Raw genomic sequence first — 17,064 nt, forward strand, 5'->3', positions numbered from 1 at the left:
AACGCTGCAGGAAATGCTAATGAATTATACACATATGCTGTAGGTGCTTGTATGTGTGTCTGTGTATATATGCACATCAATACTGACTCCCACACAAAGACTGGTCTTGTTTTAGCTTATTAGCTACATCTTAGTCATTATATCAAGTTCTAGTAAGTCTTAATCCTATGGTGCCTGACAGCATTCCAACGGTAGAGATCAGAGATTGGAATGTATGGGAAATCTGACATCAATTTAGCACAAACATTCACTTATTAAGGCTGAGAGAGGGAGAAGGGAGAAGATTCAAAGTGTGATAGAATGAAAGGAAGCCTTAGAGGCAGAAGAAATGTTGAGCTGTCTTTCACACCTATTTATTTTTTTTAGAAACCAGCTGGAGTGGAGAGAGCAACACAAACGTCTCTCTACCTCCACTACATCTGCTATGGTAGCCTGTCAAAATCAAGCTCCTGGACTCCTTGGTGACTTCAACACTAGAGGCCCAAATGATAAGATCAATTGCCTTGCCAAAATCTTGTATAATCTACAGGAACAGAACAATTAAAAATTACCTGTGTGGGCAACATTCTATTGACTGTTGATTCCTCCACCATGCACTCTAAACAATAATTTTATTTTAGTTTTAATCCATCAAAGATTTTTTTAAAATATCCCTTTAAGGTTATTTATCTTAACTATGCAATCTAACTGTGGAGATCTAAAATGCCCAATTGAGCTTGAACACATAATCTATACTAAAATTGCCAAGAATGATGTGTGATTATGTGTGAGTGAGAATTGCCAACAGTCACTACCTGTCAGATTGTAAGAAAGCATGGTTGGATGAATATACCTACTTTGGGTCTACAGTGCAAGTCTAAACTATTTCTGGCCCATTCTGATAAATACTGAGGCATCAGAAAAGAAAACATGTCAGCCATAGGGATATAATTAAGATAGATAATTGGGAACCAAATTAGAGCTGAATCTGTCAATTGTGTTGTGACTGTGTAAGTGAAAAAAGTATGTTGGAAAAAGTGAAGCAAAGAAAAAGGGTTAGACCAGCTGTCCCCAACCTTTTTGGCATCAGATACCAGTTTCATGGAAAACAATTTTTTCCACAGATGGGGAGGATGGGCACAGTTTACAGTAGGGCTTATGTTCCTATGATAATCTAATGCCTTATGATCTGAGATGCGCCTGAGGTGATGATGCTAGCACTGGGGAGCAGCTGCAAATACAGATGAAACTTTATTCACTCACCCAATGCTAACCTTTGCAGTCCCATTCCATTCTCTCTGCTTGCATTGCCCTACATTCAGTGTTCCTACAATGAATCTCCCACAGTTTTTACTATTAACATCCCCCCATGTTAGAGACACAAATTTACCCACTAATGAAACACTACAAAAGTAGTTGGCATTATTCTGTATATAACTATATATAGATTCCATCCATGCAGTGATTTTCAGCTGTGCAAATCTATACTAAAAAACAATATTGATGCATGCATACCATGTGTGTATAATGAATAAAGTCAATTTTCAGTTTATTGTAATGGTTAAAGCATCAGGCTACAAATTGGAAAACCATGACTTCTATCTTGCTTAGGCACAAAGCCAAGCTAATTATTTTCTCCCAGCCTTAGGAACGAGAAAATGGGAAACCACTTCTGAAACTCCTTGGCAGGAAAACTGCAGGGATTTATCCAGGTAATCTCTGAGAATTGGACAAGAGTGAATGAAAGAAAAAAACAACAGTGTTTTATCAGTGTATAATGGATGTGTACATTGATAAAACACTCCATCAAAATACAATGTTATTAATGAGATTTTTAAAGAAAAGAATTTAGTGTTATTTCAATGTGATCCATAAGATTCTCTGAATACTGTGTATGAAATTATTGTCAACTTTTAGTATTAGAAAAACAGATTTTTCCCATGACAATCTGTCCTACCTGCCTTTAGGTGCACCCATCATCATTGTAAGTCCTTCTACCTTACTTCTGATCATCCTCTTCTGCTCTTTCTTTCTATCTTTCCCAGCATTATAGCTTTTTATAGAGAGCTGCAGAGAGAAGAGAGAATGTGATGACCCGGGGTGGCATACAAAATAAACAGTCACAAAAAAACAGGTGAAGCCCCTTTTATTCCTTCACTTTGCTCCCAAGCTCCAAATATCCTTGACTGGAGACAAAAAACTTCCACACAAGCAGTTACAAGAAGGAGGAAATGCCATTTAAATTATAAAGAGTAAAAAACAACACAAACCAGGCAAGATAAGGGCTGGAGGATGTCCACAGATAACACACATTGGGAAGGACGCCAAACTCAGAGAGGAACAATAAACTAGAGATATTTCCACGCTTTGTTTCCAGCATTTACCCCTATGCATGCCCAGCCTCTTATCCAATTATCACAGCTGCAGCCCATGAAGAAGATCAAGGCCCTCTCCTCCCCAGTAACCATATTTCTCCCTTATCCTCTCCTCCCTGCGTGCCCTAGAATGGAGAGGGCCTGGGCCTGGGTCCTCCTCTAACTGCCCAGCCAGGCTCTGTCCTTCCCCAGCCTCCTCCACAGCCTCCAGAGCCACACTTCCACTCCCCATTGGCTGTTCTTCCTCTTCCTCAGAGTCAGTCTCCACCAGGGGCATGACAGGGAATGATCTTCAGAAACAAGAGGAGGAATCCAGGAACTAGTCAGATAAAAGGGGTTGAAGCAAGATCATATAAAGTGTTAGTACCTCTTTATAATGCCTTGGTAAGACCTCATTAGGACTGCTACATCCAGTTTGTGGTCGTCACAATATAAAAAAAAAATATTGAGGCTCTAGAAAGAGTGCAGAAAAGAGCAACAAAGATGATTAGGGGGTCTGCAGGCTAAAACTTATAAATAATAGTTACTGGAATTGGGCATGTCTACTTTAATGAAAAGAAGAACTAGGAGTGATATGATAACCGTATTCCAATAGTTGAAGGGCTCCCACAAAGAAGAGGGGGTCAACCTATTCTCCAAGCCACCTGAAGGCAGGACAAAAAGCAATGGATGGAAACTAATCAAGGAGAGAACCAACTTAGAACAAAAGAGAAATTTCCTGACAGTTAAAGCAATTAATCAATGCAACAACTTGCCTCCGGAAATTGTGAGTTCTCCAACACTGGAGGTTTTTAAGAGGACATCCATTTGTCTGAAATAGTGTAGGGCTTCCTACTTGAGCAGGTGGTTGGACTAGAAGACTTCCAAGGTCCCTTCCAACCAGGGATGGATCCAACCGGTGTAACTACCAGTTCTATCGCTCTGTGTTGTGCGCTCATGCGGGAGTCACGTGAGTCATGCAAGTGCAATTTACGACCTGCTGAGCTGCCCAGACAGCTGAGCAGCACTGCGTGCAAGTGCACAGCAGTTGGAAAAGTCCTTTTTTGTTGCTTTTTCAACTGCAGCTGTGTCGCACAAAGCAGCTGTTGTTGAAAAAGCATGAAATAAAGGTCAGGTAAGGACCCAGGCGGGTGAGTGGGCCAAAACAGCAGCAGACATAGAACCGGTTCTATGTATGCTCTCTGTCTGTTGCTCTTGAGAACTACCGGTTTTACAGAGGTGGACAGAACCAGTAGAATCCCACCCCACCCTGCTTCCAACTCTGTTATTCTGTTGAAATAAATCAGTCCATGGCAGGAATGTAACCTATGCAAATGTCTAAGACAAACCCTCCCTATTTCAGTAGTATTGAACTTGGAGCACTGATAAGACTGCCTAATTCTAGGTATCCTAGAATTAGGCAATCTCAAACCACTTTCATACCATTGCCAAGAAAGTTAAATGGGTACGTTGACATGGTCATCAGCAGATGAATTTTCTTGAGGCCATCCATAGCTTAAAGTTTTAAATTAAAATCTGGATGTCCCTATTTACACATCTAATACTACTATTATATATTCAAAGAAAAATGAATAATAATCAGTTTCTTGACTGTTCTTTCTCATTCGTCCATGTGATGTTCAGCTGTTTTCCTTGATTACTTTCTTTTAGATAGAATAGGTAGAATTTATTTTCTTTCAGGTAGTATATCTGTTTGTAACTCTAGTTCTTAGATATCTTGTTTAGCTAAGAAAAACTGGCATACAGCGGTTTAATTTAATCCAATGCCATGGTGGCTTCCTTTTAACATTATTTTAATCATCTGGTATTACCTCTGATACAAAATTCCCACAGAAGAGAGGATCTAGAGAAGATGCTTAATCTATCTTCATAAATTCATATATATATATATATATATATATATATAATTATTTTACCAATACTCAGGGAAGAAGCTTTTACTTTTGAATGAGGGAACAAACACCATCATATTTACATTCCTTGTCTGGTAATGATGGAAATTATGTAATGGCTTTTGGAACCAAGAGGGAAATACAGTCAACCAATAAATAAGGTTCTGTGTGCAGTGGCCACATTTGTCACTTCATTAGCTGAAGATTTTCTTTTTTCTTGTCTCAGCAACAAAATTATAGCACCCTTAATTTTTGTATGCTCAGAAGTTCTAGAGAACTATTTATCAGCTTGAGAGATTCCAAATGTGTAGACTTCAGCTTTTAGCATCAATAGCAACATTCACGTTGGCTGGGAAATTCTATTAACTGAAATCCACACATCTGGAAAAAGCCAAGATTGAAAAACACTATTCTAGAATGACATATTTAACTGGATATTTTATAACAGTGGTTCTTAATTGATAGTACATGTGCTGGAAAGGGGACTTAAAAGTAATCTGTGTAAGACAATAAATCAATAAAACTTTAATTCTTTAAGTTGGACTGCAAATAATAAATAGAATAACAATAAGGCCCTTTTGAGAAAGGGGTCTTTTTTATTTCTAGCATGGTGTGGTTCAGATTCTTGCACAGAATAATTAGTGAACAAGATATAAGAAGCTAAGGGTCATCATTGAAGGCCTTTGAAATAACTTGTGGTGGTGTCTCTATGACATCAAGGGAAAGAGGCTAGGTTGGTGTGTCTTGGGTATAGGCAATACTGGGGTGTATTGATTTGGAATATGGGAATTAGAAGAAGACTATCCAGAAGGTCAGCTGTAGGTTTAGAGTTAGTTAGTCTTTGCTGGTGATGTGCTAATTAGCTATTTGTCAATCAGTGACATAATACAACAGCAATAGAGGAGGGGAATGTTAAAAAAAATCCACTTCAGGGGTCAAATATTCTTGATTCACCACTGAGTGGTTTGATAGAAGGAAACACACTAATTGATTAAAAAGATGGATGTCTAGCTGCTACTATTCAAGACCTGCTGTTAGGCATAGCATGAAAAATATCTTTCTTATGAAAAATGTAAGTTACAAATCTGTTGTGGCCCCGATTCCCGAGCCTATGCTGTCAGAAGAAGAAGACCTGAAAGATGAGGAGGAGGAACTGGGAATGCCTTCCTCCCCAGGACCTTCCTCTCTGGCAATGCCTTCCTCCCTGATAATGCCTCAGGTTTCATCAGACAACCGAGAGGAACAGCCTGAGATTAATCAGGAGGAAGGCATATCGGAGCAGCCCCTGATAGGGAGTAAAGAGGAAGAGTGTTGGCTTGATCTTAAGCAGCATCGTAGGGAGAAATGTGAGCAGCAACGTAAGAGGCATGGGAGGGTCAGAGAGTGAGCTGAGTCATCAAGCCACACCCCACAGGGGATAAAAGTGGGTGTGTTTTCAGCTGGAACTTTGTACAGGACAAAGTTTAATCTTACTTCAGATTTTCTTCATGAATGATTTTTGTGGACTGCCTTGTAATTTTCTGTGAGTAGATTTTTATTTGTTATCAGTTCAGACTTGGCAGGCAGAGTGTGTTGGAATGCCAAGGATATTATCAGTTCCAAAGAATTAACTCTGTGAAGTCTGAGCCAGCTTGCCTGCCTGTGTTTCAACTTTTGGGAAAGAAGAAAAGTGAGACAGAACACAAATCTATGTTCCACTCATATGATAACCTGAACCTGACATTTATTTGAATTGGGCTTTGTGGAAAAGGAAGAATTTTCTTCTTTCTATTCACTTTGTTTTCCCTCCAATATTGAAAGGCAAACATCCATGTCACATAACTAAAAAACTACAGTATATTAACTCTTGAGGCTAAACTGAATCTTTTGTTAAGCTTTTCATCAAAGAGCAAATTGTCTCCTTTACTGGAGCAAATGGCAGAGGACAATTATTTATCCCTGGCTGGCTGCCATATTCTAACATTCCAAGATGTTTGTGAGCCACATGTTGTAATTGTTTCTTTTCCTCTGCTTGGAAAATTTTGAGCTTCCTGATAATGTTGAATACTTATGCAGATAATTTTCAGATGGTCAGATGCTTCATATACATAAAACACGTAAAACACTAACACTAAAGATTATCTCAACTCCCACATCTGGTTTATTTCCTATAGATGCCTCTATGGGTTTCTATAAAGCTTTTCAAATGTTACAAATGCTTTCTGGTATGGAATTAATAAAAGCTATGCTTGCTCATTTCTATGGAGTCTTTTTGATTTGCAATTCAGGAAGAATTGCTCTTAGGATCCCCATGAAGGCCATTGTCTGTTATGCATCTAGCAGAACAGAGATGCAATAAATGATTGAAAACTGGCCAGAGGGGAGAAACTGCTTTGCCTGGTAGATATAAGCAAGTTTACTGAATCTGTTTTTGAAGCCTGCATTGTCTCTGCCAAATGGCTGGTGTGATGCCAGGGTGGGGAGTGGGAAAAGCAGCTTGTAATCTCTAGACATTTCAATTTCTGGAGAGGAAAGTTCCTTTCAGGTGTTCTCTGGCAGAAGGCTATGATTCCCCTGTATCTCATAAGAAGCACCAAATTATCAGAAAATGCTTTGAAAGTAATGTTGAGCTCAAGATTAAAAGCAGGGTATAGCAATTACAACATAGCAATCATAACCTTATTTATGATGCCCAGAATCATAGGGAGTCAGATAGCATACAGATAAAACAAACCAATGTATTTCTTTCTCTTGATTTATTGTAAGTGCCCACTCCAACAGATTTGACAGCTTACATCTAATACAATGCTGAAACAATTAAAAATACAGATAAATGAAAATAGTCTGCATTAATAACCTATCTGCTATAAATGCTTGTAATGTATATTTTGATAATCTTATTAGATTTTAAACTGAAGTAATGTCTCTTCTTTGTATTCCGAATGCTTGTGCTTTGTCAATCTGGGACTTCAGGCATTATGATTTGTAGTATGCGGACTGAATACCAACAAGGAAGTTGGAATATATGATCTACCTAACCAAGGTGAAAATACCACTAATCTTTTAAGGACCAGTTTTTGTACCTTGGGGAGGAATCCCAAGATACGGTGACAGAGTGAATTTTTAAAATCATATATTCAGAAATAAACAAGGTTGTTATGTTTGTATGCTCAAGTGAAAAAAAAATGAGAATTCAAATGCTGTACCTATTATTGCCATTATTTAGCTTCTCTGAAGACCCCAGTTGCCTCTGCTTTGCCAGTCTACTTTTCTCTTGCAAATTAATCTAATGCTATTCTTTTCTTTCTCTTCAAGGATGATTCCAGCTTCAAATAAAGCCTTTGTGGTGAACAACCTGGTTTCTGGAACAGGCTATGATCTTTGTGTTCTGGCCCTGTGGGATGACACTGCCACAACACTCACTGTTACCAACATAGTAGGCTGTGCCCAGTTCTACACCAAAGAGGACTATCCCCAGTGCCAGTCCATGCACAGCCAGTTTCTGGGTGGGACCATGATTTTAATCATTGGAGGCATCATTGTGGCTACTTTGCTGGTATTTATCATCATACTGATGGTGCGGTACAAGGTTTGCAACAACAATCCTGGCAAGATGGCCAATGTTAGCAATGTCTATTCTCAAACCAATGGATCTCAACCTGTCCAGAACGGAGTCCTGCCACAAGTGAATCCCAAAGTTGTGGTAAGGAATGAACTCACAGAGTTTAACTGTGAGTCGGCACACAGCAGCATCTCCTCTTCCTCTAGTTCTGTGAACAGCTGTGACTGTGATGGCTATAGCCTCCAAAGTGAGCAGGGCACATTGTCCAGTAAATGGAGGCCCCGGTCAAGATCAAAGCATCACAATATTGATCGGCTCATGGGAGCTTTTGCCTCTCTGGACCTGAAGTGTCAGAAAAAGGAGGAAACAATAGACTCAAGAACTTCCATAGTGGTCCGTCACTCAGACAAGGAGCCACTTTTGGGTCAGCAGGAATCCAAATTTCGCAGCCTCCTCATGTTGCCACTGGAGGGTAAAACTAAACGTAGCCATTCTTTTGACATGGGGGACTTTTCCACTTCTCAGTGTTGCAACTACCCCAAAAAGATCACAAACATTTGGACAAAACGTAGTTTGTCAGTGAATGGTATGCTTTTACAGTACAATGACAGTGACCTGACAGAATCAAAGGGAACTTATGGGAGCTCAGAGTGGGTCATGGAAAGCACAGTGTAAATAGAAGTTGCCCTCTATTCCACTCCTAGTCCTACCAAACATAACCAAGTCCATGAGTTCAAAAGGCCATAAATGTGATAGAAGGAAAACAAACCACACACACACACATTCAACCACATATTGGTCAATAAATATTAACATAAAGAATTCAAGTGGAGTAAAAGAAGTTATGAGGTTTATAGGATGTGTGCATGTGTGTAAGGAGATGGTGATATGCCCTCAACATATTATTTATATCTGTGTGAATGTTTCAAGGAATTCACTGGAAACATTCAGTGCTATCCCAATTTCTCAGTGAACTGTGTAACAAAATTGAAAGAGGATTAATGCTGGTTAGGAAGTGTCTATTCATCTCTTAGGATAATTGTGTTTGTCTTCATTTTCTCATTGTCTGAGATGAACATTTCAGTGGACACAAAACTAACAGTAGAATAACCTCAGCTGCCACTACATAGCCAATCTATCTGGAAAAAGAAACCCTGAACATACAAATTAACATTAAGACTAAAAGTAACATTTTGAAAAAATCTTGCCACTATTTGCCTGAAGATTCCCTCCTCTCCTGAAAAAAAAAATCCAACAGTCTACATTCACTGCCTTGCTTTCCCTTGGTATAACTTTTTTTAAAAATCATAGCATTATCCCAGAAAAAAATAATAATCATTGATTATTAATAATTGAAATGCTATCATTGTTCTCAATCTGTTTTATTCATCAACAGATGGCCATAGGTTATTAAGAATATAAGGGAGTTTAGTATCAGGGTAGAAGAGAGAAATTCAGTTTTTATAACTGTGGGGGAGAAAGGAGAGAAATGTTCCTAATTCTGATCAGGAATCCAAAAATCACTATTTAATCAAAACAAACAAGAAAAATCCAACTCATAAACATTAGAAAAGGGAGGGAGATCGATACCTTCATATCAAATGCCACAAATTGGCATAGCATCATGTCAGTCAGGGCATGAAACCTCCAGCATCACATGAAACTCCAAGTTTGATTATGAGAGTAGTCCTCATGAGCTCTGAAAATGCATTGTAGACTAGGAGGGGCCCAGATTCAACAATACTATATAATCTCTCTTTGTCCCTGCATCATGGTCTCATGCTTGTCTTTCTTGTTGAAACCTTTGTCCATTTGAGGCTACCCATTATGCCTTTTTAAGTGATAATCAAACACATTAATGGATCTGGAAGAGCTGTAAATGCACACATTTTGCCCTCCCCAAGCACTACTCCATAGCAGAAGTGAAATGTTGGTCTTTAGAGCCACAGCCTATAATTCAGAATTGTTTTCTGTATTTATTTACTCCCAAAGATTTGTCCATTGGGGAGCTCTTTCTGAAATTGCACACTATTTGTTTTTTTTTTTCTCCAAAGGGTCTGTGCTGAAAAGAATTGTAAAAGGGTGAAGAGAACACTCATATACAAACTCTGTTTTTGTTTTTAAGAAAAAGCTCAGCTCAGAGATATATTGTGAGATGGCTATGTATTTGATCCTGTTATCCGTCATGTTTCCTATTTGAAGTTTTAGAAAATGGCATCCCTGTGATCAAAATATTTTCTTTTCCCTTCCTCTTTTGCTACAAAATGTACAGTAAAAACAACTTATTGGGAAAAAATGAACCTTTCTTTTATTCATTATTTCAATAGTCTGTTCTGAATGCTAGAATGAATTTTTGTTTTCTTAGAAAAAAGAAATGATTCTTCAATTTGTATGTTCTTCCAAGGGAGTTCATTCCAGATAATAGAAGCAGATACTTTCTATCAATTAAATGCTTCCAGCTGTAAATAACACCAGCAACACAAAAGGGTTTTTTTTTTCTAGTAAGAGAGGTGTTCATGTTATCACACTTTATTTGATACTGCCAATATCTACATATTCTATAACACATATTCTCTATGTACAATATGTTTTGTCACTATCTTCAGTCCAACGGTTCACCAGCTTCTAATTGAAATAACTCAGGTTGAGTTACAGAACTTTATAAATTAAGTCAATTATGAAAATCAACTAGAAAATAGGTTATGGTGCTTACTAAGCAGGGAAAATGATTACTAAGGAATCTTAGGATATGTAGTGGTGCAGTGGTTAGAATGCAGCATTGGAGGCTAGCTCACTGCTCACTGCCAGGGGTTCCATTCTCACTGGCTCAAGGTTGTCCCCTTCTTCCCAAGTCGGTAAAATGAGGACCCAGATTGTTGGGGGCAATATGCTGACTCTATAAACCACTTAGAGAGGGTTGTAAAGCACTGTGAAGCGGTATATAAATTGAAGTGCTACTGCTTTGACATGTTTTAAGAGAAATACTGGTGCAGCATTGAACATAAAAAAATCCCAAAGAAAAGAATCTCAACAAGGTAAACTATAATATTTTAGGTACAAACAGCTTTCATTGTCTGCTGCCAATTCAAGGTGCCAATTCCAGAAGCTCCAACTTATATAACTAAAGCTGGCTTGGAATGCAGAGAACAATCATTTCAACAAGCAGGACCCAAGGTTGGAAAGTCCAATCTAGATCATGTTAATTAGCTATTACATGAAGTCAATATATTAGTCAATATTTCTCAAGGCTCAGGCTAGCATAGCTTGGTTGTAAAAATGCAGGCAAGCACTAGATGACAGTGAAGAGGCACCTAAGGTAATTTCATTTGGGGTTTTGCAGCTCAGGCTTATATGTCCCTCATCAAAGTAACCATCCATATAGGTTAGTGGTCCCCAAACCTGGAAACTTGTGGACGTGTGGACTTCAACTCCCAGACTTTTCCAGCCAGCATAGCTAGCTGGGGAATTCTGGGAATTGAAGTCCACAAGTCTTAAAGTTCCAAGTTTGGAGACCTCTGATATAGGTAATCCTTGACTTATGACAACAGTTGGGACCAAAATCTCTAAGGCTGAACAAGGCAGTTGTTAGGTGGAGTCACACCAGATTTTATGACTTTTTTGCCACAACTGTTGAGTTGTTGAATTACTGCAGTTTTCAATGAGTCACATAGTTGTTAAACAAATCTAGATTCTCCCCATTGACTTTATTTGTTGGAAACAAGCTGGGAAGGTCACAAATTGCAATCATGCAACACGAGAATACTGTGAATGTTATAAATAGATGCTGGTGGCCAAGTATTCAAATGTAAATGTGAGGACTGGTCATGTCACATTTTTCACTGCTGTTGTAACTTTGAAGGTTAGTAATGAATGATTGTACAATACCTTAATAAGTAGCCTTCTTAAAGTAGTAGTACTTTTTCCCCCAATCAATCAGAATAGAGCTGGAAGAGACCTTGAAGGCCTTCTAGTCCAACCTCCAGCTCAAGCAGGAGACCCTATACCAGTGACTGTACAGTCTCTTCTTAAAAACCTCCAATGATGAAGCACCTACAGCTTCTCATGGCTAGCTGTTCCACTGGTTAATTGTCCTCACTGCTGGGAAGTTTCTCCTTAGTTCCACGTTGCTTCTTTCCTTGATTGGTTTCCATCCATTGTTTCTTGTCTTTCCCTCTGGCACTTTGGAGAATAATTTGACCTCATCTTCTTTGTGGTAATCTCTTTCAAAGGTCTCTCAACCAACTTTCAAGGTCTTCTGAAAAAAGTCTTCTCTAACTAATAAGAGAGAAATTCTGGACTTGCCCAAGGGTTGAAGGACTTCTTCCACATCCTCTTTAAACAGATGCAGCACTATTCATATAGTCCAGAATACTTGGACATGAACAATTAATGCAAATATCTAATGACCCAGATGGTATAAAAGGAAAATTGCCTCACACAGAAGTTAATATAAAATAGGGGGGTGGGGGGGCTTAAAAAACTGCATCAGAATCTCTCTCTGGGAAAGTGACATTACTAGAAAAATGATAAGTAAAAATGTTCATGCATGAATCTTTAAAATCTTTCCTTTTGTTCCACCACTGCATTTAATCAACTTATCCGTCTTTTCAACTGTGCAACCAGTCGTAATGCCAGACAACTAGAAATTGCCTAAAAAATTTGTTTTTTATCTTGGAATCAGATGTCCATGTTTGATTCAATAGCTTTCATTCTTGTTTTCCTGGATATAATTTGGAATTCATCTGAAAAGGAGAAAACTATTAAGCTAGAATATTAGGAGGAAACATATAGCCCTCAAGATGACATCTTATGTCAGTTCCAGTGATCCCTCCTGCTACAGCTGATGAAAATTGGAATTCAGTAGAAATTGGGAAATATTCCTATTTCATGAATATTCATCATATAACAAAAATAGCATTCAAGTCCAAGCATTGTTTCCTCTCCTCTCCTTTCCTCCTCTCTCCTCCTCTCAAAGATCTATTTGTCCACACTACCACACCATAATATGGAGACTACAATTCTTATTTCAAATTAAGCAACCCTAAAGAAGCTATGGTCTCTAAAGTATTTTATTTGTTCATTTGTCTGTTCAGTTTTATGGCCACCCATAAAATCATCAGACAATTGTGGGTAGCTAGCAAGAGTTAAAAACATGAATACACCAAAAATGATATAATAATAATGAAACATACTACATTGGAGTCTAATTCCCCAGCTCATAACTGACCCAGTGCCTAGGGGAAAAGTCCTGTTTTCCAGGGACTCCTGCATCCCATAGGTACCACTGATTAATTGATGAGCATGAATTTTACAGAATGGGCCGAGATAAAGAGACAGAAGATATGCAGGATTGGCCCTGTGCATTGAAGGGCTTTACAGATGACAGTTTCAGCTTGAACGGCATTCAGAAGTCCAGTTGTAACCAGTGCTGTTCAACCAGTACTGGTTATATATAAGCATCCTGAGATGTACCCATATATATTTATCTATTTTATTGGATAAATGTCATAGTTCATTCTTCTATCACCAGCATATATAGCAAATTGCTGAAACTGAATAAGAGCATAGATAAATCTGCAGGGCATACATTTTTCCCCACTGCTGCAAAATTTTGCTACCTCACAGCATTGCATATAGAAGCCAGATCGTCCTACTTGCTTATCTCATCTATACAGAATCTATACAGAAATAAACATTTGACTTATTTTAAAGTTTTTTTTCCTCTTGAAAGAATTCTTTTCCCCAAAACATGCCCAAATAACAATGTTGCAGATTCATTTATTAAAGGCTATTTCTCTATTTTGGAAATTAGGATCTATGTACTTATGGGGAAATTATTATAAATATCAGTTTCTTTGCATCCATTCCTATTAATTTAAGCAATGAACAGTTTACTTCTTATAATTCAGTACATAGATTATCTCATTTTATATCTTTTCCTCTGTTATTTCTGATTATATATTCTGACAAAAACATGAGCAATTTGAAATTGCTTTTTTTCCATATGAATGTTTCAGCCCAAATTAAATACCATACTTTCCAAAATTCTTCCCAATCTCAGCTATCACAGAAGACCTTATTGTATTACCAAGTATCAGATGCTCACTCTGTTGTTGTTGTGGTTCTTGCAATGGTTGGCAAATTGTATCTGCACATTTGATGTCAGTAAAAGCAGGTTTTCATGTGAATCTCTTCATGTTTGCATCTGTTAGTGAATTGAAGGAAAAGCCATCACTGCTGTTTGTGCTAACATATCCCCAAATAGATTTCCTTGCAGCTGTGAGTTCATGCAAGTACAAGCAACAAGAAGTCAAGTAACTGTGCACATGTGCAAATCAGCCCAAATTCAAAGAAATAAGCATTTTAGTCTTAGTATTTATTGAGAAATAGGTTTTCCATTTAATGGAACAGGAGCAGAAATGTATTTCAAAATTATAGTGAAAATGTCAAAACAGATCCAACTTTGGAATCATGTGACTGCTTCTGCAGTTTAAGATATTGATATTTGAATTCTCACCAAGCCAATGGTTAATTGTTAGAAATTGTGGTTGAATTTAACTCATCTTGAGTCATTTAACAATGTGTCAGTATTTGAATGTTTTCATTTTGCTAGGCATTCTTATTGCTTTTACTTATTCACACCAAAGAACCTGTTCACCCATTGTGTTTTAAACATTAAAACATTTTTACTCAGAACTGTGAATGTGACGACATGTCTTGAGAAACAGAACATCTACAATTTCAGTTATGAAGATGGAATGCAACATCTTGTTGCTAAATTTGAATTTGTTCTATTTGTTATTAGGGGAACTTATCCATTGCTACAAATACGGAAAGCCATTTATGTGATATGTGCATTTACAGATGAACATTTATACTTAAAGAAAGAAACATGGGAAGAATGATTTAGACTGAATTGCTGATTCACCAAGCATGTCATTGTCTAAAGTTGTGGTTCTTCAATTTCTTCAGGCAGGTACTTTCTCCCAGGAAATATCACTGGTTGAACCTCAGAACTTTGGAACACATTGTCTGATGTGTGCCATGAATCTTTCTTTATCTCTATATAGGCATAATTATATGAAACATTTCAGAAGTATTGCAAGCAAAGTCAATAGTCTATGAAATTCTAATTTAGTAATGTTGCTCCTACTTTCGATCATAATTTGCTATAGAATTGACAAGAATCCAGTGTTGATTGCCAGTCAATGTTATCATCTCAGTGCAATTGTTCAAACATTTTTATTGAAAGTGGTGTACAACTTTGACTCGCTGCAGCATAAGCCATGTAGATGAGTCTACATTGCTAGGCAAGATGCAAGAAAAGTAATCCTCATGCCATAGATCAAAGCTCACATGCTTCTAGGAGCAAATTTCAATAAGTTTCCCAAATCTATTTTCAAACTCTACTTCCAGCACCCAGTTCAAATCACCAATTAATTTGCCTTAAACAAATTAATTTACCCTTAGGACATCCCAATAAGTCTGCAAACAATGGGTAGCAAATCTTAATCTTTATGACATATGGAATGATTCCCTTTCTTCTGCTGTTCTGTGTGATAGACATAAAGAAAAGTGCCATAGTGGCACAGTGATTAGAATGCAGTATTGCAAGCTGACTCCAGGAGTTCAATTCTCACTGGCTCAAGGTTGACTCAGCCTCCCATCCTTCTGGGATCAGTAAAATGAGGTGGGCAGATTGTTGGGGAAAATATACTGACCATGTAAACCACTTAGAGAGGGCTATAAAACACTATGAAGTAACATATAAGTCTGCTATTGCTATCTGATAAACAGACATTGCCAGTTTGTAATAAATTATAATGCATTAGATTAATTTACCAATCCCACTCACTTATGTTTTCATCACCTTTTGATTGGATTATTGCAATGTGCTCAGTATATAGGGCTGCCCTGAAAGAGTATTCAAAAACTGCCATTGTTTCAGAATGCAGTCATTCATGCCATTTGGGCACATCATAGTAAAGCCAAGTAACACCTCTGCTTCATGAATAGCATTGCCCGCTAGGATTCTCAGTACAATACTAGTTGCTCTTTATCAGCTATAAATCCTACAGAGTATAAGTCCAGACTATTTGCAGGACCACCTCTCTCTCTCTCTCTCTCTCTCTCTCTCTCTCTCTGCGTTTATGTGTGTTCATCATCATCATTCTAGCCATTGTCTATCCACTGTAGGATGAAGGCCTCTTCTGAATGTTTCCACACATACAATCTTGAGTTTTCCTTTGCCAGTTGTACCTGCAATACTTGCTGATGTCATCACTCCATCTTGTTTTAGATTTCTTTTGTGGATGCTTTTATCAAGTGGAATCCATTCTTTGACTGCCTTAGCCCACCTTAGTCCACACACACACACACACACACACACACAGTGGGGAGGAGTTATTTTATGTTGTATGCATGGTTCAGAATCACTAAACTGAGATTTTTCATATGTTTCTTTTGAAGAAGAGTTTAATTTGATGCCTGTTTCTAAATTTTGTTCTTCTCAACTTCCATGGAGTCAGTCCATGCATTTGCTTTCTTCTGAATAATTGCTATTGTTTCAATTGATTATCTATATTTATTAAAATTATTCATGTGCTGCTGCTTTTCTAAACGCTTCCTATGCTTAGTATAGAAAACATTTCTCCCAAGCAATCCCTTTTACAGAAATAAAACACTCTTTTCTGGTGTCATTTATGTATTTTAAATGTTACAAACTTATAATTTATTAATAGCATGGTTTTTAAAGAGAAACAGCAGTGGGATATTTTTACATTTGGAAGTTAATAGTGCACAGTGAGTAGGAGGAGAAGGAGGAGGAGGAGACAAGACTGAAAAATATCCAAATATATTAATTATTGCAGAAAACTATGCATTTCCTTATATCTAAATATTGGAAATGATAACTGAATGTATACCAAATGTATCTTTAAAATTCATTTTTCTATCTTCTAGATATACTCTCAGAAAAATATCTAATTATGGAGGAAATTTATTTTGTGGTGAAAACTGAAGTTATGCTCTACAATAATAGTAGTAAGTAGTACTAGTATGTGATACAATTTTGAGTTTGTCCATGCCTACAAATGTAAAGGAGAAACAAGTTCTGGAGTAGGGGCTTGTAATGTTGGCCTTTGGTAAGAGAAGAGGTGTAACACTTATTTAGCCAGCAACCACACAGAAACTCCATTTCTACCACTATAACTGTGATACATGTGATTAGTATATTTTCTTCTAACATAATTAGCAATTGTGTGAAAGTCCATAAGCA

At 37.6% G+C, this 17,064-nt stretch overlaps 1 protein-coding gene across 6 annotated transcripts in view; it reads left to right on the plus strand.

Moving 5' to 3' along the window:
• Positions 1–9,082, plus strand: part of LRFN2 (leucine rich repeat and fibronectin type III domain containing 2) — a 311,191-nt gene extending 302,109 nt beyond the window's left edge. For all 6 annotated transcript variants that reach the window (XM_087935027.1, XM_087935041.1, XM_087935011.1 and 3 more), the window contains one exon: positions 7,541–9,082. In XM_087935027.1, the coding sequence (XP_087791153.1) occupies positions 7,541–8,462 (922 nt within the window). In that variant the 3' untranslated portion in view covers positions 8,463–9,082. The remainder of the gene's footprint in view (positions 1–7,540) is intronic.
• The last annotated feature ends 7,982 nt before the right edge of the window (positions 9,083–17,064 follow it).

Source organism: Pseudonaja textilis, chromosome 1 (assembly GCF_049901715.1).
Source record: "Pseudonaja textilis isolate UNSWEBS1 chromosome 1, rPseTex1.2, whole genome shotgun sequence".
NCBI lineage: Eukaryota > Metazoa > Chordata > Lepidosauria > Squamata > Elapidae > Pseudonaja > Pseudonaja textilis.